Here is a 23,933-nt window from a genome sequence, read left to right on the forward strand (position 1 = left end):
ACTATTTCAAAGTCCAGTGGGTGGCATTTACATGGGTTTTAAACAACCTTTAGTTATTAATATTGGTGCTATTATCAATAATCATGATAGTAATGCTTAGTGAGTATCTGGGTATACAGGGCTAAATTATTAAAAAGAAAGAAAGAAAGAAAAGAGAAAGGAAGGAAGGAAGGAAGGAAGGAGAAAGAAAGAGAACATGTGTGCTTGTTCTGACCTTTAGCAGACCAGGTCTCACAGCTTGACTCCCTGGGGGCACTTGCTTCATTTTAATCTCCCAAAAGCAGTAAAACTAGTACATATCTGTACATCCATGTTTGTATGTGTAGCTACACACACACACACACACACACACACACATCCATCCACTCATTCATATATATGTGTGTGTGTGTCTCTGTGTCATGTATGGATTAAGATTAGACAGTATAGTTTTCAAAATTATTTTTTATTGGTACATAATAGATGTACATATTCTCTGGGTACATGTGATAATTTCATACATTAATATAATCTGAATTGGAATTGGAATATCCATTACCTTAAATATTTCTCTTTTCTTCATGCTAGGAACATTCAAATTTTTCTTTTCTAACTATTTTGAAAGGAACAATAGATAAATGTTAACTATAGTCACCCTACTCTAGAGATTGTGCTCTGCATTATACGTTTGCCAAAAGTGAAAGATAATTTCATTTAAACATTTTGATTTTTATATGAATTTAAGAGTTATCTATGAAAAAATTCTCCCTTAAACATTCCATAATAATTGACAATATTATTTCTTTTTATATATAACTATTTTCCATAAAACATTACTCTATTAAACAGATTCTTGCCATTTCTTTGGCTAAAGAACTATAGCCCCACTGAAGAGATTCTTGGAGAATAGTTGTAGCTTCTGAGTATTTTGCATTTTCATGAAATGAGTAAAGCTGATGGGCATTGTTTATTTCTACATTAGAAATAATGCTAATTAGAAATAATTGCTAATAGATATTGGGCAAACTACAGTTGAGAAATCTAGATGTTGGCTCCAATCCTAGAGCAGAGTATGATCCTCACTTATCTCCTCCTTTCAAAGATTTTGTCCAATTTTTCTTTACATCTCTATTCTGCTGTTTACTTTGACTTTAGGAACTCATAGGAAAATCCTCTGGAATTCCACCTGCCATATACTGCTGCCTACTAAGAGCAATTTAAAAAATTCACTCTTTCTCCTCCTTACTTTGCTTTATTTTTTCCACTTTGCACCTTTGAACATACAGTATATTCATTTATTTTATCTGTCATCTGTCTTTCTTCATTGGTATGTGAACTTCACAAATAAAAGACTTTTTGTTCATTTTATTTACTGCACTGCTTTATTTCTACCAACTAGAACTGTGCCTGGCATATAGTAGATGCTTGATAAGTGTATTAGTCTGTTCTCACACTCCTATAAAGATACTGAGACTGGGTAATTAATAAACAAGAGGTTTAATTGACTCACAGTTTTACATGGCTAGGGAAGCCTCAGGAAATTTACAATAATGGCAGAAGGTGAAGGGGAGGCAAGGCACATCTTACATGGCAGCAGAGAGAGAGAGAGAGGGTATAGGGGAAACTGCCACTTTTAAGCCCTCAGATCTCATGAGAACTCCCTCACTATCATGAGAACAACATGGGAGAAACTGCCCCTATGATGCAATCATCTCCTACCAGGTCCCTCCCTTGACATGTGGGAATTATAATTTGAGGTGAGATTTGGGTGGGGACACAGAGCCAAACCGTATCTTTCTGCCCTGGCCCCTCCAAAATCTCATGTGCTTTTCACATTTCGAAACACAATCATGCCTACCAACAGTCCCCCAAAGTCTCAACTCATTCCAACATTAATCCAAAAGTCCAAGTCGAAAGTCTCATCTGATACAAGGCAAGTCCCTTCCACTTTTGAGCTTGTAAAATAAAAAAATGAGTTAGTTATTTCCAAGTTACAATAGGGGTACAGGCATTGGATAAATGTAATTGTTCCAAATGGGAGAAATTGGCCAAAACAAAGTGGCCACTGGCCCCATACAAGTCCAAAACTTGGCAGGGCAGTCATTAAACCTTAAAGCTCCCAAATCTCCTTTGACTCTACATCTCACATCTGGGCACACTGATACAAGAAGTATGCTCCCACAGCCTTGTGCAGCTCCACCCCTGTGGCTTTGCAGGGTACAGCCCCCATGGCTGATTTCATGGGCTGGCGTTGAGTGCTTCCTGCTTTTCCAGGCATGTGGTGCAAACTGTCAGTGGAGCTACCACTTTGGGTCTGGAGGATAGTGGCCCTCTTCTCACAGCTGTACTAAGCAGTGCCCCAGTGGGAACTCTATGTGGGGCCTCCAGCCCCACATTTCCTTTCCACACTGCCCTAGCAGAGATTCTCCATGAGGGCTTCACCTCTTCTGAAGACTTCTGCCTGGACATCCAGGCATTTCTATACATCCTCTGAAATCTGGGTGGAGGTTCTCAAACCTCAATTCTTGTCTTCTGTGCACCTGCAGGCCCAACACCATGTGGAAGCCACCAAGACTTGGGGCTTCCACCCTCTGAAGCCATGGCCTGAGCTGTATTTTGGCCCCCTTTAGCCACAGTTGGAGCTGGAGCAGCTGAGACATAGGGTGCCAAGTCAGAAGCTGCACAGAGCAGCACGACCCTGTACCCAGCCCATGATACCATTTTTCTCTTTTAGGCCTCTGGGCCTGTGATGGGAGGGGCTGCCATGAAGATCTCTGGCATGCCTTGGAGACATTTTCTTCATTGTCTTGGCTATTAATATTTGGCCCCTGGTTACTTTAGCAAATTCTGCAGCTGGGTTGAATTCCTCCCCAGAAAATGGGCTTCTCTTTTCTACCACATGATCAGGCTGCAAATTTTCCGAACTTTTATGCTCTGCTTCCCTGATAAGTAAAAGTTCCAGTTTCAGATAATATCTTGGTGAATGCATATGACTGACTGCTTTCAGAGTCAGTCAGGTTACATCTTGGATGCTTTACTGCTTAGGAATCTCTTCTGCTAGATACCCTAGATCATCTCTCTCAAGTTCACAATTCCACAGATCGCTAGGGCAGGGACGAAATGCCACATGTCTCTCCAGTTCCCAATAACTTCCTCATTTCCATCCGAGACCAACTCAGCCTGGAATTCATTGTCCACATTACTATCAGCATTTTGATCAATACTGTTCAACAAGTGTCTAGGAAGTTCCGAACTTTCCCACATATTCCTGTCTTCTTCTGAGCCCTCCAAACTGTCCAACATCTACCTGTTACCTAGTTCCAAAGTTGCTTCCACATTTTCAGTTTTTCTTTATAGCAGTGCCCCACTCTACTGGTATCAATTTTCTGTATTAGTCCGTTCTCACACAGCTATAGAGATATTACTGGAGACTGGGTAATTTATGAAGAAAAGAGGTTTAATTGTCTCACAGTTCTGGATATCTGGGGAAGACTCAGGAAACTTACAATCATGTTGGAAGGGGAAGTAAAGCACATCTTACATGGTGGCAGGAGAGAGAGAGAGAGTTCGGGGAAACTGCCACTTTTAAACCATCAGCTTTTGTGAGAACTCATTATCATGAGAATGGCATGGGAGGAACCATTCTCATGATCCAGTCATCTCCCACCAGGTCCCTTCTCCAACACATGGGGATTATAATTAGAGATTTGGGTGGGGACACAGAGCCAAACCATATCAATAAGTAAATGTTGAATAAAAAATGAATGATAAGTGATTTTCAAGGTGGTAGGTTGTGGTTATAGCCTTGGCACCAGCTCTTGTAAATACAGAAGAAACACTTGGCCTTATTAAAGGAGTTGGTTAGTTTCTTTCACAGGCATTTCTGAGAATTTAATAAAACAATGGATTATCTCCCCAGAAAAAAAATGCATGTACTCATTAAAGCACCTTTGCCTGTAGATCCTTATGAAAATTTCTTTTCACCTCTAAAGTTTGGACCAAGTCTCTTTTTTGTTTCTAGTCATGGAATAATTGCTCTTTGCTTTCACCCTCCACATCTCCATCTCATATTTGTTTGTGAAAGAATTTTTAAGGAACAAGTCACATTTTTCCCCCTCATATTGCTGGTGCATGAGCTCAGGCCTTAAAACTCCTTTTGTGTTAAATATTAAATGCAGTATCTTAAAACCCTTCTTTGTAGTTTTCAAATTCACCAAAGGTCTACTTCTTCCATGGAGTTAGTTTCCACATGGAATTATCTGTAAACATCAACGGCCCTTATTTCTTTCTTTTTTTTTTTTCCCCCAACCACTGCTATTCATTAAACCAACCTTCTCACAAATACCTTTTTAGTTTCTTCACTTGTGCACATACCCTTGTCTTTCATTTTTTTAGATTTCTTTATCTCTTTCAAATCCGTTCAAAGTATATTTTTTTAAAGAAGACTTCCATCCTCCTTACCGCCTACAGTTAATTTCCTACTACACACAGTTGATGATTAAATGATTTTTAAATTTCTCTTTCATCACTTTTTTTGAATTGGTTACTTAGTTAAAGTGGTCTTTTATCTCTCCCTTGATGCTCTAAGATTTTCAAAGGAAAAGTTATATACCCTTCTTTTGCTTTGTCTTTTCTCCATATTGTTAGTATGAAATTAATGTTTCTAATGTATTTCAGCACATAGAAAATGATGTAATTATTACCTTGTAGGTAATGAGGTTAAGATACCTTCAAGAGGTTTACAATATTTTATTTGAGATAAGAGATTTAATGAAGCTCAGTGACATCATAATGCATCACTGAGTGGTAAAATGATAAGCCCCAGGGCTGAAACTTAGACATAAGCCTCTAGTTTTGCTGTTGTCTTTTCTGATGGTGGGTGTGTGTGCTATATCAGTCATAAAATATTTTGAATATCACCTCTAGTATAGGAAAAGAGAAGAAAGATGCTCCCTGTTTTTTACTTTTTGCAAGAGAAACCTGGATCCAGGGAACACAGAGCAGGCTGCATTTGACATTATTGACCCTTGAATGGTTTACACCATTCAAGGTTGCTGTCACACAGATAGGTGAAGTTATCAGCAATTACTACTAGCTGACTAAACTCAAGTTTGGTATTTGAGTTGGGACTTGAGTTTGGTCTTTGGTCTTTGGGACTGTCATTTCTGAAATTAGTGTCCTGTATATCCATACGGTGTCCCATATAAGAAGTATACTACTGCCCTAAAGCTTATTCATGTAGAGAATAGGAATGAACATTTGTGGTATTTTGTAAAATAAGGCATTTTCCTGGGCATCATAAGTCAATTGCATTTACTTTCTTTGGATGTGACAAAGATAGAAATTAATGATTAATGCTTTCAACTCTAACCCATCCATATTCTTCTAGTTTCTGGGACAAACATTATCATAAATGTACAAAATCAAAGCAGATGGGTTAAAATTTACATTTTTATTTCAGGCTTGATGATTGGAAATGTCATTATATAGGCACACATTTTGTTTTTTATTTTATTTTATTTTATTTTTATTATTATTATACTTTAAGTTCTAGGGTACATGTGCATAACGTGCAGGTTTGTTACATATGTATACTTGTGCCATGTTGCTGTGCGACACCCATCAACTCGTCAGCACCCATCAACTCGTCATTTACATCAGGTATAACTCCCAATGCAATCCCTCCCCCCTTCCCCCTCCCCATGATAGGTCCCGGTGTGTGATGTTCCCCTTCCCGAGTCCAAGTGATCTCATTGTTCAGTTCCCACCTATGAGTGAGAACATGCGGTGTTTGGTTTTCTGTTGTTTTTTATTTTAAAAGAAAAATCAATATTAGCTGTCTTTTCCTTTTCCCCAAATAGAGGATAGTTGTGAAACAAAAAAAGTGCCCTGAGATTGAATACTTATATGAACTTTGTCATATTCTTTGTAAACTGCTTGTGAGGAATTGCATACTTTTGATTACCAGACTTGGGGAAGTGGATTCAGACTATAACAAGATTCTTTTATAAATAGTCACCTCCCCCAGTGAAGAAAGCATAACTTAGTTCACCTTACTTCCCCTCTAAAGAAATTCCTTCAAAATTTCCCATTTATGATGACTATAAGGGTGAACAACAGCAACAAAAAACTATCAAATGACCCAAGCAAAGGATTTCTATGTAACTACAAGTCCTACCTCTGATACTTAATTTAACATTGTCACTTTATCACAAATTTTTTACATGTGTGCAGCCCTGATATGCTTGTATTTTAAAGGACAGAAAAGTCAATTTCATTTTTGATCTTTACATTCATGTGAAAGTGTTCTCTTTGGGGAAAGAGAGAGAGGTCAGATTGGAATCTGTGATCTAAGGCCAATTAACATTAGAAACTGTGCTGCAACTGGCCCCTAGCAGATAAGCCTTCTCTCATAAACACTTTATACTGCAAGCTATGTAGCAAGCTCAAATAGAAGATTACACGAAACACAGCATTATCTAAAGTTCAATGTTCAGTATAAACCAGAAGACTATATAAAATGCCCACATTGAAGGACAATGTATTAATGTTTCATCAACAAGTATTTATTTAACAGCTCCACAGGGCATGTGGCCAGTGCTTCATGCCACAGATAGGTGAAGTTATCAGACTCTGTCCTTATGCTGAGGAGGTCTGTAGCCTCAAGTGTACACAAAGAATAATCTAAAAAAGAATTTTAAATGCAGCGCTAGCTTTTGTATTGCTACATATCAAAACATAGGAGTAGTCACTGAATATTGTAGGAATTCTGAGCAGGCAAGTTTTAGTGTTGCCAGTATAAGTAGTGATAGGAGTGTGAATTAAGCTAGAACAGAGAGCTGATACAGGGAAGATAAAGTTGAAGAAATGGCTTGTGTCCAGATGGTGGAAGGGCTGAATTTCCAGGTTAATAGGGGTTTTATTCCATAAGCAAAATACCCCTTATTTATATGTATGTGGTGAGACGATAAATCTAGTGGTGGTGATATGAGCAAGGGGGAGAGACTGAGATAAATGCATTTAAAGCTTGTAGCAACAGTGCCTGCCTCCTTTTATGTGATCAGTAAATAGAAGTTGTTAATGTTAAAGAGAACAGGCAGTAAAATATTTACATAATCCAAGAGGCGATGTTGAATTATACAAGGGTTATGGTGAGGGAAATGGAAAGGAAGGAATGAATAACAAAATAATTGCAAGCATTATTTTTTTTCTTTGTTCTTATCATTCCATGTGAGTGGGAGTGGCAGGGCTAACTTCCTGGGAGCCAAAGGGGATACTGAGCCGAAGAAGGTTTTGCGGAAAGGGAGGGAAATGATAACCTTGACAGGAAGAACTCTCACAGAGATTTTCTTGGTAATGTTGTGGAAACACAGGTAGATGCAGGTGAGTCATACAGAACCATAATAGTTCAAGGGGCATGAATCAAGCCTTTCATTTAGATACCATAAATGACTAAATGTGATTATGAGTGTGCCCTGCAAATTGAAGATGTTTTGCCAATGTGGGTGACACCGATGCCTGCCAAGTCACATTCGTGAGGACAATAGGTGGTTTTACCCATTATAACATGTGTAACTGTGATGAAAACATGAAAGACACTGCCAACCCTGAGCTCCCACAGGGAATTGACCCAGTTTCCTTTCTGCATTTTCTAGAAGGATGTTTTTTTTTTTTTCTCCTGGAACTAGTCTTAAGAGTTTATTTTTTCAGGATCTGTCTATAGTACTTGAAGGCTGACTGCCTTGGTCTTAAGGAGACATTACAAAAAGAAGTCATATGTTAACTTTTGTAAGTCCTAGCCAGCAGTTGCTGGGCATGAGTTTTCTCTTTAAAAAATGTAAGAGAAAATTATCTTCATCTGATGAGAATTACGAGTTACCTAGGAACCTACTTTGTACATGTCACTGAGGCACAATAAGATTCTATTAGATGAAATGACAAAACCTTAATCGAGGTACCACATCTATTTACATGTTGATTTCCCTAGATTTTGATTGATAGTTAAGATATTTATCTTATGTAAATGTTGGTATTCATTTATACTTTTTTTTTTTAAGGTTAACTGCTTTTTTCATAAAATAAAGTATGTACAGTTAATCACACAACAGTTCTCCTTTGCCTTTTTGGATTAGTAAAATGGCCTACTGCCACCTGGTGGCAGCATGTCCTAGTCAAGAACAGCAGGCAGGACAGAAGAGTCACTTGGGATGAAACTGTTAATACAAACAAAGAAATAAGGTCATGCTCACATATTCTCATATTCACATGCTCACATATTCACCTCAAATCCAACATGCCTAAAACAAAATTGATAATATCTGCCTTCAATTAATTATCTTAAAATCTCTACTATTTATTGAGCATGAATGTGTCGAGATATCAAGCACTTTACATGCGTCATTCTTCTTAATCTCAAAACAAGGCTATAAGGAAATTTTTATTATTCTCACAAATGAGGAGATTGAGTCATAGAGAGGTTAAATAACTTCGTAATGAGATGCTGTCACTCTTAACTGTTATTATACTCTGCCTTCTGACATGTTGCAGGGCATACTGTCCTTTAGTCATTCAGATTTGAAATCCTGATGTCACATCATCTCTTCCATCTGTTTCGCTGCTCATTCATAATCACTTGTTTCATATTCCTTTGGGATTTTTCCTGTATCTATCAATTCTAAGTGCCAAAGTTTCTAGTCCAGACATTTACAACATGTAAATTTTTGTAACATGTTCCTGATTGACCTCTTTTAATTTTTTATATTTAAATACATTTTAAAGTAATCTACAACTACATCTTATCGTAAACAATCCAAATTATAGAGAAGAATGCAGAGTAAAAAGTGAAACTTCTCTGTCATTACTTTCATAATCTCTCACTAATCTCTAGGAAAGTAAGCACATATAATTTTTAGTTTGTGGATTTTTTTTTTTTTGTTTTTCGAGACGGAGTCTCGCTGTGTCGCCCAGGCAACGGCACGATCTCGGCTCACTGCAACCTCCACCTTCTGGGTTCAGGCGATTCTCCTGCCTCAGCCTCCCGAGTAACTGAGACTACAGGCGTGTGCCACCACACCTGGCTATTTTTGTGTTTTTAGTAGAGACGGGGTTTCACCGTGTTAGCCAGGATGGTCTCAATTTCCTGACCTTATGATTTGCCCACCTCGGCCTCCCAAAGTGCTGGGATTACAGGCATGAGCCACCACGCCCGGCCAGTTTGTTGATTTTTTAAAATATAAATACACCTGTAACACTCCTAATGTTTGTAATTTACCTTTTTATATACAACAATGTCCTACAGATCTTTCTGTGTTAGTGTTACATAATTTACATACAGTAGACACTTGACAATATTTACATAATTTTAGACTTAAATTACTCTTTTCATCTATAACAGAAATTGTATTTTTTGTTTGTTTTTATCTAATTGAAGTATTTGTTTCTTCCAGGATTTCTTTTCATATGATGAGTCTAATCTTCTTCTTGATTATTGTTAATAAAGGTATTTTTCACAGCATGGTATGGCAATAAAGATTATTTCTTTAAATATCAATAAACTGTGTGTGTGTGAGTATGTGTGGTATTATTTTACTGGATACTTTTTTGCATGTAAGTGCCAAACTCAAACATTCTCAGCTGCCTTGTACAGATTTCTAATTGGTTTCCTATTTTTATACCTCAGTAGTTCTCAAACTTTAATGCGCATTAGATTCAGCTGGGGGACTTAATAAACCCCAGATTGCCGGGCCAACCCCCAGAGTTTATGATTCAGTAGGTATGAAGTGATACCCAAGAATTTCCATTTCTAACAAGTATTAGCCTAAAGCTATCTCCTTGCATATTTTAAGTTCAGCTTAAAGGTTTCTCCGTGCATAGTAAACGATAACCTTACTGGATGTATGAGCAGACAGTAACCTACTCTTGTGCCAATCATTGAGTTTGGCCAATCAAAGGGGGCCAACTCTTCAAACCTTGTTCACAATAAAGCAAACACTAAGCTGTAACCAATCCGGCTGTTTCTGCCCCTCACTTCTGTTTTTTTTTGTTGTTAGTCACTTTCCTTTTGCTATCCATAAATCTTCCACCAAGTGGCTGCACTGGACTCTCTGAGCATACTCTAGCTCGGGAGGCTGCCTGATTCGTGAATCATTCTTTGCTCAATTAAATTCTGTTACATTTAATTTGTCTAAGGTTTTTCTTTTAACACAAGTTTCCATGTGATACGGATGCCCCTGATCTGGGGACCACAGTTGGAGGATGACTGATCCGTATGACTCTTTTGTGATGCTTTATACTCCTAGGATATCTTGATCCCTTCTCAGCACTCTCTGTTTACTGCACATAAGAACTGTAGCTTAAAGAGAGAGCTGAAAATGGCTGTGGTGGACATCCAGGCCTAGGGTGTTTCTGCCCTTCCAGAACGGTGCCAGCAGAGGCTCTAAAAGGCAGACTTGACCAGAATGACAGTCCTGCCAATGGTTCAAACCTCAATATTAAGAAACAGTTTTCATAGATGCAAAGGGTGGAACAAGCTATTGTTTGTCCATCAGTCTCTACAGCAGCACGTGCTCTAGAGACTGCAGTCCGCAGCAATTGCATCACCTTTGAGTATGAAGGATGATGTTATAAATGCCAATACATGCAGAAAACATTTTTTAATTTATATTTTTCACCTCCTGATCAGAACTCAGCTAAGCAAAATTCTAGGAATTAAGTGAATTGATGCATTCAGTCAAATATTATATTTATTTCATGGTTACTGTGGATTCAACTGTAGTGTGATTTGCCTTGTAAAGTGATTGTACCAATCTATTATACAAAAGTTCGAAATTGTTGAAACAAAGAAGGACTAAAAAATTTTGCTATAGGGTTTTTCTACAAATGTAGTAAAATTGCTTTATCTTTAACCATTTGATTTATAAAAACTGCCTGTTTGTATATATATACTGGACAGAGGAAACACATCGTTTATAGACTTGATTAGCCAAAATACAAATGTAACATGTATACATAAAACTTATGTAGTGGAGTATTTGGTTTTGAGAATGATATATAGGAGATATAATAATAATTCTGGGGAACTTAATCTGCTAGATACATTGTAATTCTTGCAAAGGCTTACATATTTGTATTTTGTTTAAACATTTTATTTTTATTTTTGAACCATCATCCCTTTACTTTTTCAAATAAAAACATACTTAGAAGTAAATTAAATATATTTTCTAAATACACGCATTAAAATTTATGTACCCCAACTTTCAAATGCTGTGTTACGTTTCTGAACATATATGCATTACTATCACCTCTAGAAAGTTATTGAAACCATTAAATTGCCTGGATGATTGAAGATTAGAAACATTATAGTCTATTAATAGGACAATGCCATTCTGAGTGATCTTTGGAATATGATAGTTTATATACTAATTCAGCTTTACAACCTGAAGGTAGAAACCAATTATATGGGACAAAAACTGCTTCGATGTATTATTTCTTATCTAAGACACTGTTAAAATGCTCAAATCTTACTAGTTTAAAATAAGAAATGAGGACCAAAATACATGGTGTTCTTTATCCTAAATTCCCTTTGCCTGGTGCAAAAATAATGGTTCATATTTTATCTGAGTGTTCCCAAGCCATCCTCTTCACATTACACTTCGAGGTATCATGGTGTGCAAAAAAGAAGTTTGGCTCAATTTCAGACTCAACCATCACCTCTCCATGTGGTCTCAAGTTAATAAACTTTCCTGGGCCTGAGTTTCCTCATCTCTAAACTGAGAGCATGTGAGAGTGCTCATAAAACATTATTTGAAAACACTGGAGAGCAAGCATGAGTGAGTAGTGTCCATTGAAGGGTTTGTCCCAGTAACTAACTGGAGAGTGTTCATGCCTTTCATTCTGTGAGCTAGCAAAGATGGAGGGAAATGAACTAATGAAAGAGATACTTAGATGAATAGGTTGCTTAAACATTTTAGTGTTGATGCGTAATCAATGCACTTTGAATCAGGAAAATGCATTGAGTTGATCAAGATATTTCATCCATGTTGCTTCTTTGCTTGAAATATTTCTGTGAAAAAGTATTGCCAGTTCTGGAAATAGTTAAAAGAATGCATGAGTACTTTATTAGCTTTCCCTAAACATGCATGTAGTCATAAAAATTATGTACAGTTTTCTAACGTGTTTTCTTAAGCTGTATACAAATGCTATTACAATAGTATGTATCATTCTTTTCATTCTTTAACTTACTTTCATCCTTGAACAATTTATTTTTAAAAATTTAGTTTATTTTATGAGAGATGGAATCTCTCTATGTCACCCAGGCTGAAGTGCAGTGGCTATTCACAGGTGCGATCATAGTGCACTACAGCCTTGAACTCCTGGGCTCAGGTGATCCTCCTGCCTCAGTCTCCTGAGTTGCTATGACTATAGGTACATACCACCATGCCCAGTTATTGTTTTAATTTCTATATAGTATTCCATTTTATATCTATAACTAAGTTTATCTTTTCTCCTATGATGGACAGTTAGGTTGTTTCCAAATTTTCAATGCTAGAATTCTTTAATGGATGTTCTTGTAGTGTATCTTCTTGAGCTCATACAACATGTAGTCTAGAAGTGAAATTGAGTAGTACATAAATACTCAGCTTTATCAGATAGTGCCAAATTGCTTTCTAAATTATTTGTGCCAATTGTATTACCACTAGTACTGTATAAAAGCTCTTGTTTCACATTTTCCTTAATAACTAATAATGTGAGCATTTTAAATTGTAATGTGAAAGTCTAACGTAATATTTCATTGTGGTTTTATATGTAATATTCCTAACACCAGCACGTGTAGAGGCCATGTTCCTGTCATTTTTATTAATTATTTGGGGTTTCTTTTTATGTGAACTGCCCAATTATATCCAGGCATCTTTATATCCTATGCCAATTTTTCTACTGTGTTGTCTTTCTCTTATTGATTATCGGTCTCAACATAACGTGAATACTAATCCTATTTTGGGTTATATACTTTGCAATTATTTTCTCCAGGTTTTTGGCTTATATTCAAATTTTATTTCATGGTGACCTTGTTGGTATAGAAGATTTTAACTGTGATGTAATAAATATTATCAATCTTTTCCCTAAGGTTTTTATGTCTTTTTGTTTTTGTCTTGCCTAAGAAAACTTCCCTAGTCCAATGTCCTCAGGAAGTTTTGAAGTTTGCGTTTTACAGTAGGCCTTTAATCTATGTGAAATTATGGTGTATGCTGTCGGTAGTATCAGTTTTTTTCCCATATGGATTATTAGTGGTACCAGTGTTATTTATTGAATCATCCATCCTTTCATCACTAATTTGTATATTTAGGTCTCAGTTTTTTTACTATGTTCAAGTATTCTATTGACTTGTTTCTGCAATAATCAAAAACATGCATTTCTGTTTTTCTGTGAATTCATTACATGTCCACTTTGGAATGTTTCCATGACTTGCATGGTTTCGGTTGCATAAACAATAGTCCATGGACATCGATTTGCTCCTGATACTGACTCAATGCAGAGTCACTGGTATAGTCTACCAAATGTTTCCAATTTTCTACCTTCTGGGAAATGGTGGGATTGGCTCTTTCTATTCTCTTTATATTTAGGCATGACTATGAGACTTATTGCCAGTGGGTTCATTCCTGAGTAGAATCTTTAAATAGAAGCTCTAGGAACCAGCCTGTGATTCCCCATGTTTTCCAATCTGGCTCAGCAATCATGGAAGCATGGAGATAGAAGCTCCCTGAGTGAGACTGACAGCAAGCAGAGCTCCAGATGACCTTCAATACCTTAATAGACGTGGAACTGAGTGAAACCAGTTGTCTTAAACTACTGGGATTTTTGGAGTTGTTCATTACTCCAAGATGATCTGGCATATCCTGACAGATACAGTTAATGTCTGTAATTTACAATTTGATAATTGGGGAAATGATAAACGAACACCCTGCATTTGTTAGAAGGTAATATTTATATGTTAATGTCTCACTTTTCAATTCCTTCCCCCAAATGCCTTTCAATGGGTCATTCTTAGGGCACTCATATTCTCTAATACCCATGACCTGTCAATCAAATTCAAGTTAAATTTTGATAGCACACATTTTTTTTTTTTCTCCCAGCCTGTATTTCTTCCCTCAAGCCTGCATTTCTTCTCTTGGAGTGTTTACATTTTTAAAGAAGTTACCTGAAAAGATCAATGTTTTACCTAAAATCTTTAATGATGATGATCATCTTTATGGCCCTACAGTGAGGGGTAATTTGTATAAAGCAGGAATTCACAGCTTCCTCTTATTAGAACAATTGGTTTCTATTAACGTGATATACATGTGACAGTGGCTTTGATATTAATGATCCATAATTCCTTGTTGATGATGATTGCATTCACAAACTTGTGTGTTCAATATCTGACTTTTATATTTCTGGAATGGTAAAGATAAGAGGGGAAAAGATAAGAAGTGGAGGTGTTACTAAAAGGGTATTTCCTGGACAGACGTATCTTTTTCAAATAATCTCTCCACTGCTTAAATATTCCTTTATATTAATAAATTCCTTCTAGATATGCAAAATCATCTCATCTTATGGCAGGGTTGGACAGTGGCGGAGGTGGGAAAAGAAAGGAACTAATATCCGGAGAACTACATTTTTAATCCGTCATACTTTAACATAAAGTACATGAATCCTTTGATTGGAATATTTGCCTCCTAACAGCTAGGAGGTGTTAGGGGAGGCAGTGGACGGTTGGATGGAGATGATGAGTCATTTTAGAGCCTGGGACGTGGCACACATACATGGCAGGCAGACAATGGGGCTTTGGCTTTGATGGAGGGAAGTCTCAGGACCTCTCAGAACATAGCTGTGAGAAGGGATGTGGTAGTGGGCATAGTCAAATTCCTGCTTTGTAGTTAAGAAAAAATAAACGTTGGTGTGGGTTACAGGCATTCTGAAAAATCATCTCAATTGTCAGAAGCTACCACTTATGCCTGTAATAGTTTCACTAAAGAATGCCAAACATTTCTGATATTAGAATACTATCTTGCCAGGCTTTTTCCTCCTTAAAAAATGAATGTTAATTGGTTAATTAACATTTACGTATCTCTCTTTTAGGTGGTTCTTTGGAGCAATCAGAAGATCAGATGCAGAGAAACAACTGTTATATTCAAAAAATAAGACGGGTGCCTTTCTAATCAGAGAAAGTGAAAGCCAAAAAGGAGAATTCTCTCTTTCAGGTATGGGTATTGTTTTGTGTCATTCAATATGAGCTTGAGGGTCTGCAGTCATGAGCTTTCTGTGTGAACATGGACATGATAATTTAAAATTTGCCTTATTTCTTATCTTTACAGTAGCACCAAAATTAATACTAAACTACTGAAGAGTAATATAAAAATTAGCCAAAAGATACTGTCTATGGCTAGAAGTCTCTATAAACAGTTTCAAATATATATGCTCTAGATATGAAATGGAGAACATTTCTGGTGACATTTTCTAACTTTTGCATTATCTAGGATTCTTTTAGGGAAATGATAAGGAAGAAACAAAAACTACACTGTTGTCAAAATTAATCTTGCTATAATATTTTTTTTTCTTCTTCTAGCATTTCAATTGTCTTTGGTAAACACAAAATGAATTGAAATGATTAATACAAATATATGTAGTTAACCCCATATTATGTAAAATTTGGTCAAATGTAGTTTTTCACCTAAGGATCAAGTACATGTTTACACTGCCCTAGGAAAAAAGAAGCACAGGGGACCTGAAAATGTACTCAGTAGTTACACGTACCTAAATAGATGTCTTTGCTTTGAAAAAGCTATATTTTTAGGTATATTGCCAGGTTGCAGAATATCTTTCCCTAAGACTCTACACTAGGTCATCTCTAAATGTGAGGCTTTATCTCTTCTTGCCCCGTTCTGTTCTCTGTATTGTCTAGACCTGTCATTTGTGTTATCATCCCCTGTAAACACATATTATTCTGTTTCTCCAATTAGATGTGAACCTTGTGGAGGGAAAGGCTTTGCTTCCCTATATTCCTATTGCCCTGCAACAAATGCCGATTAAACATGATGCCCATTTACCTCATTGCGTCTGCCTGACTCACCGAGCTGGAAATCAGGGCAGCCGTCATGATGCCACATGAAAGCAGGCTGTAATTCCACGTGTATTGGGAACTTTGATTTGACCTGAACTCTAGCCAGGCTGTGTGTATTTGGTACACATTATCCTTTTCCACACCTGGTAGTTCCAAATATCAGGGCAGATGGGTTGGAGCTGGAGAGAATCAGGGGCAGTGGTTTTGAGGCAGGTGTTGCAGAGTTTCCATACTTCAGGTCCTGACTATGCTGACACTGAGTCAATGTGGTATTCCAGAACCACATGGATTCAACTTCACTACTACCTAATTCCACGGATAAGAGGTTAGAGAATGCTAGTTCTTATGCTCATTCTTGAAATATGATTATGTGTGATGTGTCAATTACCCCCCCTTTTTTTTTGAGACGGAGTGTCACTCTGTCGCCAGGCTGGAGTGCAGTAGCACGATCTCGGCTCACTGCAACCTCCACCTCCCGGGTTCAAATGATTCTTCTGCATCAGGCTCCCAAATAGCTGAGACTACAGGCACGCGCCACTACACCCAGCTAATTTTTATATTTTTAGTTGGGACGCGGGTTTCACCATGTTGGCCACGATGGTCTCGATCTCTTGACCTCGTGATCCACCCCCCTCGGCCTCCCAAAGTGCTGGGATTTCAGGTGTGAGTCACCATGCTGGCCTGTCACTTACCTTTTAAATGTTGTTTATACCCAAGATGATAATCAAAATATCTAATGACTGATATGGGATAGGCATTAGCCACTCAGAACAGATGTTCCACCAGGCTGGGACTTCACACCAGTCCACATCTGTATATCCAAGTGATGTAAGTGAATATCTCATATAGCATTTTTTTCTCATTATGAAAGAAACATAAAAAATTTTTCTATAAGCAAACAGCTTAAAGAAGAAGAATCTAGAATAAGACTTTCTAAAGATGCATTTTAAATATCGAAATGCTTTTCCTGACAGGATTTTTAAAAATTCTTGACCTATAAGTATATTTTTATGGACATATACTTATACATACATACTCAGACCCCTATACACAGAAAACCAAATTTTTGTTTTGAAAAATAGTGTTCTGAAAATGAATTTTCAGAGAGATTCTGCATCAAACATTAGCTTGTAAATAATGAAATACATGTGTGTGTTTTGTAAACAAAACTGAGCAAAAAGGAATTTGAAAGAAAGAGACTTTTTTCCAGTGAAGTTTGCAGACCCAGAAGATGCAGCCTTCCGTGTAAAACAAAGGTGCATTCCAGATAACAAAGGGAGGATTATGGTTTCATAAAAAAGTTACCACCCAGGTTCCCAGTCAGGTTCATTTATGCAAATGAGGGATTAAAACTTGCTTAGTTCTGAGTGGTTAATACAGCTGACCCTTGATTGATTGTTAAAGTTGAGTTCTGATTGGTTGATACAGCTGAGTCCTGATTGGCCAAGGCAGGTAAGTTCTGAAAGTCCCAAAGTTAAAGACGTGTGGATTTTCAGGAAACTCAGAGTATGTGTGTGACCTCTATCAGCAAATGGACCCTTGGTTCTATTTTAAATTTAGGACCAGTTAGCCACTTGGGATCCATCTTGAAGGACTGACTCTTTCAGGTTAACTTTTGTTAATAGTGTATATATCTATAAATCTATGTATATATAGATAAATATACACACATATGTATACACACATATGTATATACATACTTGTGAGCATGCATGTATGCATGTATGTGTATAACATGGATCCAGGCTCCATTTTTCTTTTCTTTTTTTTTTCAGACAGAGTCTCGCTCTGTCACCCAGGCTGGAGTGCAGTGGCGCCTTGTCAGCTCACTGCAACCTCCGACTCCTGGGTTCAAGCAGTTCTCCTGCCTCAGCCTCCCCAGTAGCTGGGAATACAGACATATGCCACCACATCAGGCTAATTTTTGTATTTTTAGTAGGGACGGGGTTTCACCGTATTAGCCAGGATGGTCTCAATCTTCTGACCTCGTGACCCACCCTCCCTGGCCTCCCAAAGTGCTGGGATTAGAGGCATGAGCCACCACACCCGACCCAAGCTTCATATTTCTTATTTCTGTCTTGCAGTATCTTGTGAACATTTTTGCATGCCCTTTAATATTCTTCTACCCTATTACTTTTAGAAGTTGCATGGGTATATCATCATTTATTTGACTTATTTTATATTTCATACATTTTAATTATTTTGCTGCTATAAAATATGATACGGTGGATATCCTTACAGATAAATATTTGAATATTTGAATATTTTCGTGGTAATATATTCAGAGGAGGAAAAATCTTTTTGAAATCTTTATGCTTAATAAGAAGACTTATAAGAGAATTCCTTGTTTAAATACATCCCTGTTTGTTTATTTGTCTTTGGCAATACGTATCAAATTAGGTGGCAGTTATTTAGTCAAAAGCTAGATCAAATGTTTTTAGATTAGCATTAAAAATACAGAAGAATGAGGCTGGGTGTGGTGGCTCATGCCTGTAATCCCAGCACTTTGGGAGGCTGAGATGGGTGGATCACTTTAGGCTAGGAGTTCGAGACTAGCCTGGCCAATATGGTGAAACCCTGTCTCTACCAAAAATACAAAAATTAATGGAGAATGGTGGTGCACACCTGTAATCCCAGCTACTAGGGAGGCTGAGGCATGAGAATTGCTTGAACCTGGGAGGTGGAGATTGCAATGAGCAGAGGCCATGCGATTGTACTTCATCCTGGGTGACAGAGTGAGATTCTGTCTCAAAAAACAAACAAACAACAACAAAAAAGAATGATACTTTCATGAGGAAAACAAACTCAAAGCAGAATTACCTGAATTATGTCTTTGAATAATGCCCAGGCTACAGTGACTGTTCAGAATACTCTCTAAGTAGAATATTATGGAACAAAACAGCTTTATAGGCTTAGAACAAAATTACAAGGATATTGGCTGTTATGTGCTGTGAATACTCTAGAGCTTGCTTATGGATTTAGGAAGCTCTGCAGGCCTTGCTTAGAAACCAGCATATCATTATAAGTTTCTTTTCAATGAAGTCAAACAATTTAGTATTTTAAACAAATTATCTGATTGCTGTGTATTCACTGGGGGACAAAGTAAATGCATACCATTATGATCTACTGAAAGGAAATTTTTCTTATTAGCCAGAGGGAAGTCTTTACAGGAGAAAAATGGAAAGAAAAAGGGCTTTCAATATATCCACATTAAAACAAACAAACAACCCAATTGCTGACTGCTGATTATCAGTAAGGATCTTCAGATATACCACTCAGATTTATTTCTTAGTGCGATTGTCTTCTTAATCAGTTTGAATTGATGGTCTTCAATTTTGCTGACTGCTTTGCTGCTAAAGGAAGGCAAATAATATCCCTTTTCTATCTCTTTCTTTCCCACGTGGGTTTCCTTAGAAGTATTGTCTTTATTCCTTGAGCAACAATGGCTTGGAGCTGTCAGAGAAGAGCTTCATGAGGGTGCATGATTTATTGATGCTGAGTGGGCTGAGAAGTAGCAGCCCAAGGTTGGGTGGGTGCTAATTGGGTTGTTGTGATCCCTGCATGGCTGTCTGCTCTTGTGAGGTCTGAGTAGATCTGAAAAGAGAGTTAGGGCCATGACACCTCTCATAACGCAAGACACTAATTAGCTGTGAATTACAGCAGCGCTTTTGGATATTACATATTATATGTGGTAGCCAGAGAATCTGTCTTCATTAGATGCATGACAGGTAGTTTTAGTGACCCTACTCTTATTTGTCATTGGCAGTGAATTGTTTTTCTGATGAAAAATACCAAATTCTAACTGCATGTCAACTGGTTTGGCTATTTCTTGACTTCAATCAATTACTTTAAAGGAAACTATTATTGTTACTACCATTAATATTAATTTGCTGGTTGGTATCCTATAAGCAATAGTATTATTCATTGTTTAACGTACACTTTAAAGAAAATGCACTTTATGGTCTAAAATTGAGCTGAGTTTTTCAGAGGAGATTCTGCATTGAATACTGTGATTTTACTTGAGGCAACTATGCACGTAAAAGCCTACAGAGTACTAGAGCTTTCAGATTTTTCATCAGTGAAACCCATTCAGCACCAAGTAATAATATATTGAAGATAATTGAAAAATGACTACATTGAGGACATAAGGGAAAAGAGCTCATTAATAATATTCAGGGTGATGCATCTAGGAGCTGACATTTACTTATACCTTTGTTTATTTCTTCAATGGCGTTCAGTATGCCCACTGTGTGCCAGGCCCTCTGGTAAGTGAAAGGCAGCCAAGACCAGCAAGGCACAGTCCCTGAACTCAGTCTAGAGAAGAATTACAATACAGTTATTTTGTTGTGAGACAAAAGAGGGCAGGGGCCAAGTCTCTGAGGGAAGTCAGGGAAGGTATCAATTTGTGTTATAAGGCGGCTGTGTATAAATGATTATTTCTGGCAAAGACAAATGCACAGAGTTGTGAGTTTTTCTGGTGTTTTGTGGAGTAGTTGGAAGTGTGGCGGACTGTGCAGGTGTGTGGGTGCATGTGGGGAGTGGATGAAGGCGAGGAGGAATGGTAGAAAGTAAGCGTGGAAAGGAAAGTTGGGGCTAGACTGTTCACAACCTTATATATCACTCTGAGGAATTTGGACCTTGTTCTACAGAGCAAAGTTTTAGGCAGAAAGTAATTGGTGTCATCTGTCTGTTGGATATTGCCTTTAATGTCAAAAATGGATGAGAGATTTATAGGCAATAGCCTGTCGGGAAATGAGAGGAACACACACAGTGGAATCACTAGTTGCTGTTTGAAATTATAGGTGCAAGATGAGCAGAGTCCGTCAGCATTCTGAAGAGAGAAGCAACCGACCCCAAGCTCAGCTGGCTGCACTGTCTCTGCTGTAGCAGAGGGTACCCCCAGAAGCATAGGGCCCCTCTGTTGCTCTTTATTTTTTATGGGCAAGTATGGGAGTCGCCCAAGGACTGGGGATAAAGACTGCTTTGGTGCTAAGCAGTCTGAGTTTAGTTATCAGTTATTTGCAAAGCTCTTTGGAAAGCCCAGCACCTATGAGCTTCAAGTGCTGTGGGAAATGGCAGCTCTTTTTGCTCAGAAGAGGAAATCACTTGGCCTGTGGGAAACAGAGTTCAGGTGCAGTCCCTCTGGGGTGACAGTGGGACAGGCCTAGTGAACCCTTTGCTTTGCAATCCAGAAAGAGTTCCCAGGGTTCTTTTCTACAGTCTCCTTTCTCTATAAATGAGAGCCTGAACCAGGACAGAGTTATGAGGAATGAAGAGAAAAGAATAGAGGTGAGAAATATCTAGAAGATAAATCGGACAGGAACTGGTGACTAATGAGAAATGGGGCCAAAATAAGGGAGAATGAGATTCTAGAATGGATGTCAAATCTCTGATATGAGGGACTGGGGGATGGTGGTGGCTTTGGCCAAATGAGGTATTTAGGAGGGGATGATTTACAGAGAGAGGGGAGGGAACCAAGGGAAATAATCTCAGAGGTGCTTGAGACACATATGAGTGAACATACAAGTAGCCATTCTCTTTTTTTTGTTTGTTCATTTTTGGTGAGGGAGACTTGTTTGTACTGATTTTGAGCAGAGTACTTTCTATGATAAAATTTCCTCACAGTGAACTCGGAGTTCCCATGGAGTGTGCAGGACTTTTATAATAGAAGTTTGTGATCACTGTGAAGTCAGTTCTTGAGAATATAATAGGCCTCTCTAGTGACATAATTTAATTGAAAAATAAGCATATTAGAATTTTTAGAACCAAATAAATGTTTTGCTCTTCAAAGTAATTGATTACCGTTGTTCAAAATATTGCACAAATGGTAGAATTGCCTTTTTAGAAAGACCACTGCTTTATGTGATAATTATTTGATATCCCTTAGCTGGGGTAATTATGTGTTCATTAAGGGCAGCTTTGATACTTGGAAGTAGGCAGAATAATCCAAAGCAACTTTCTGAATAATATAGATGATTAACTTGAATGATACTGTGGACTTGTAACTTTGTAAGTATTTCTGCATGCCTTGTGATTAATTCTAAAGGCAATTCAAAAAGTAATGAGAACAGTAACAGCTTCCTTAGGAAAATTGTGTCTCCTTTCCTGTGGACCTTGTATATCCTTCATGTTGAACTTACAAATTAAAAGACTCATTTAAATTTGAGAGGCTTTTTCACTGTAGGTAAAAGTGTGCATCTCAAACTAGATTTTAAACTCCTTGAGTAGAAGAACACATTTTTATTGCTTCTATTTCATGTTTCTTCTCTATCTTCATAGTTTACAGTAGAGTTGTGTAAAATCAGTAGCCACAGAAACATCTCTTTACATTGTAGTCTACAAGGCGCAGAGATAATCAAGGTCATTGTCACTGCCTTAAACCTTAGAAGTCTAGGCCATGTAAGATCACAAATAATCCTCCTATCTGTTGTGTTTCAGACTTATTTTAGAAAGACAATTTCACACCTTGACAGGTCAGTTTCTTCCAGGTAATAAGACTTTTGTAGAGGAAACACACTCAGAAAGACATATCACTTGTTAGTGTGACCCTCTATGTCTCTGCCAGGCACAGAGTTCAGTCCCAAACTCACTTTATACAGACTCTTCAGCTACCACGATTCCATTCAAACTTTTGAGATCTTCAGAGTCATTCTAATGTGACTCAGTCCAATCACAAAATGTTCTAAATTTCATCATCACTTCCTTGAGCCATTCATTCATTCTTCATTTAAAATTAATGCGAACATTATGGCCACTAGTGTTTGTCAGCAATTCTATTACCATTAACTACAGATGTAAATACAATTGTATGTCCCAAGTAGAGACACGTATTAAATGACTGGAAAAACAAAAAATATTGCTGCTTGAATTTATTATGTACTGAAACTTCTATGGATTCTGGGAGCATTTTGATATTGGTTAAAGATGTTTTGCTTTTTAAAAAGTGCACATGCTGCAGAAAGAGAATGTTATGTTAATAACTCCAGTATCTCATATAAAATGTATTAAATTTTAAACATGTTGGTGCCATCTTAGAAAATGCCTTTTAATTAAAGTCATAATTTAGTTGTGTTCAGCTTAATTGCAAATATCATTGCCTATAATTGCAAGTGACTTTTTCTGTGAGTTATGGTATGTACTGCCTTTTCTTAACATTACTAGTGATAAGTTATATTTCAAATGTTTTAAATACTCTATAAAGTTAAATTAACATTTTATTATGTGCACATATATCTGTGTTTGCATCTGTATACACACATATACACTCAGATCCACAGGCAAAGAACCTTTTTCTGTAGGGCACTGGTTCATGAAGAAATCTTATATCTTACTGAAAATTCAAAACTAACATCTCTAGAAATATCTTTATAAGGCTTCTTTTCTTTTTTTTTTTTTTTCGCTCTTTTGCTTGTCTGTGAACCCCTCATATTGGCTTGTCTAAATTTTCTTTTCTTGTTTTGCTTACTTTGGTTTGTTAAAAAGACTTTTTTGTGTTGATATTTTGAGCAATTTGGAGGAAAACATAACAAAGAAATAATGCCTATTATTACTCTTTGGATGCTGCTTTATAATAATCCATTTCAGATATTAAATAAATAAGTAGGAAGTTGATAAGTCATGCGAGAAATTGCTATCTTTTTGTAATTCGTGATATATTCTACCCCCTTGATTTTTTGATTTTATTAACAGCTAAAGTAAATTGACCCTTTATTTACATTTTGTACTTTTAGATTAAGATGGTGGCTGGAGTTAGCATCCTCTTACTTCGTATTCAACTATTCAAAACATACATAAGAGATGCAGAATCATAGTAGCTCTATGAACTAAGTCTATCGACCAATGGTTTGTTAGAATCTGG

The 23,933-nt window shown here is 37.2% G+C and overlaps 1 protein-coding gene across 4 annotated transcripts in view; it reads left to right on the forward strand.

Moving 5' to 3' along the window:
* FRK (fyn related Src family tyrosine kinase) overlaps positions 1 to 23,933 on the forward strand; it is a 154,156-nt gene that overhangs the window by 83,220 nt on the left and 47,003 nt on the right. For all 4 annotated transcript variants that reach the window (XM_050786618.1, XM_050786619.1, XM_050786620.1 and 1 more), the window contains one exon: positions 15,094 to 15,215. In XM_050786618.1, coding sequence (XP_050642575.1) covers positions 15,094 to 15,215 — 122 coding nt within the window. The remainder of the gene's footprint in view (positions 1 to 15,093; positions 15,216 to 23,933) is intronic.

The sequence above is a fragment of the Macaca thibetana genome, chromosome 4, assembly GCF_024542745.1.
Source record: "Macaca thibetana thibetana isolate TM-01 chromosome 4, ASM2454274v1, whole genome shotgun sequence".
Taxonomy (NCBI): Eukaryota; Metazoa; Chordata; class Mammalia; order Primates; family Cercopithecidae; genus Macaca; species Macaca thibetana.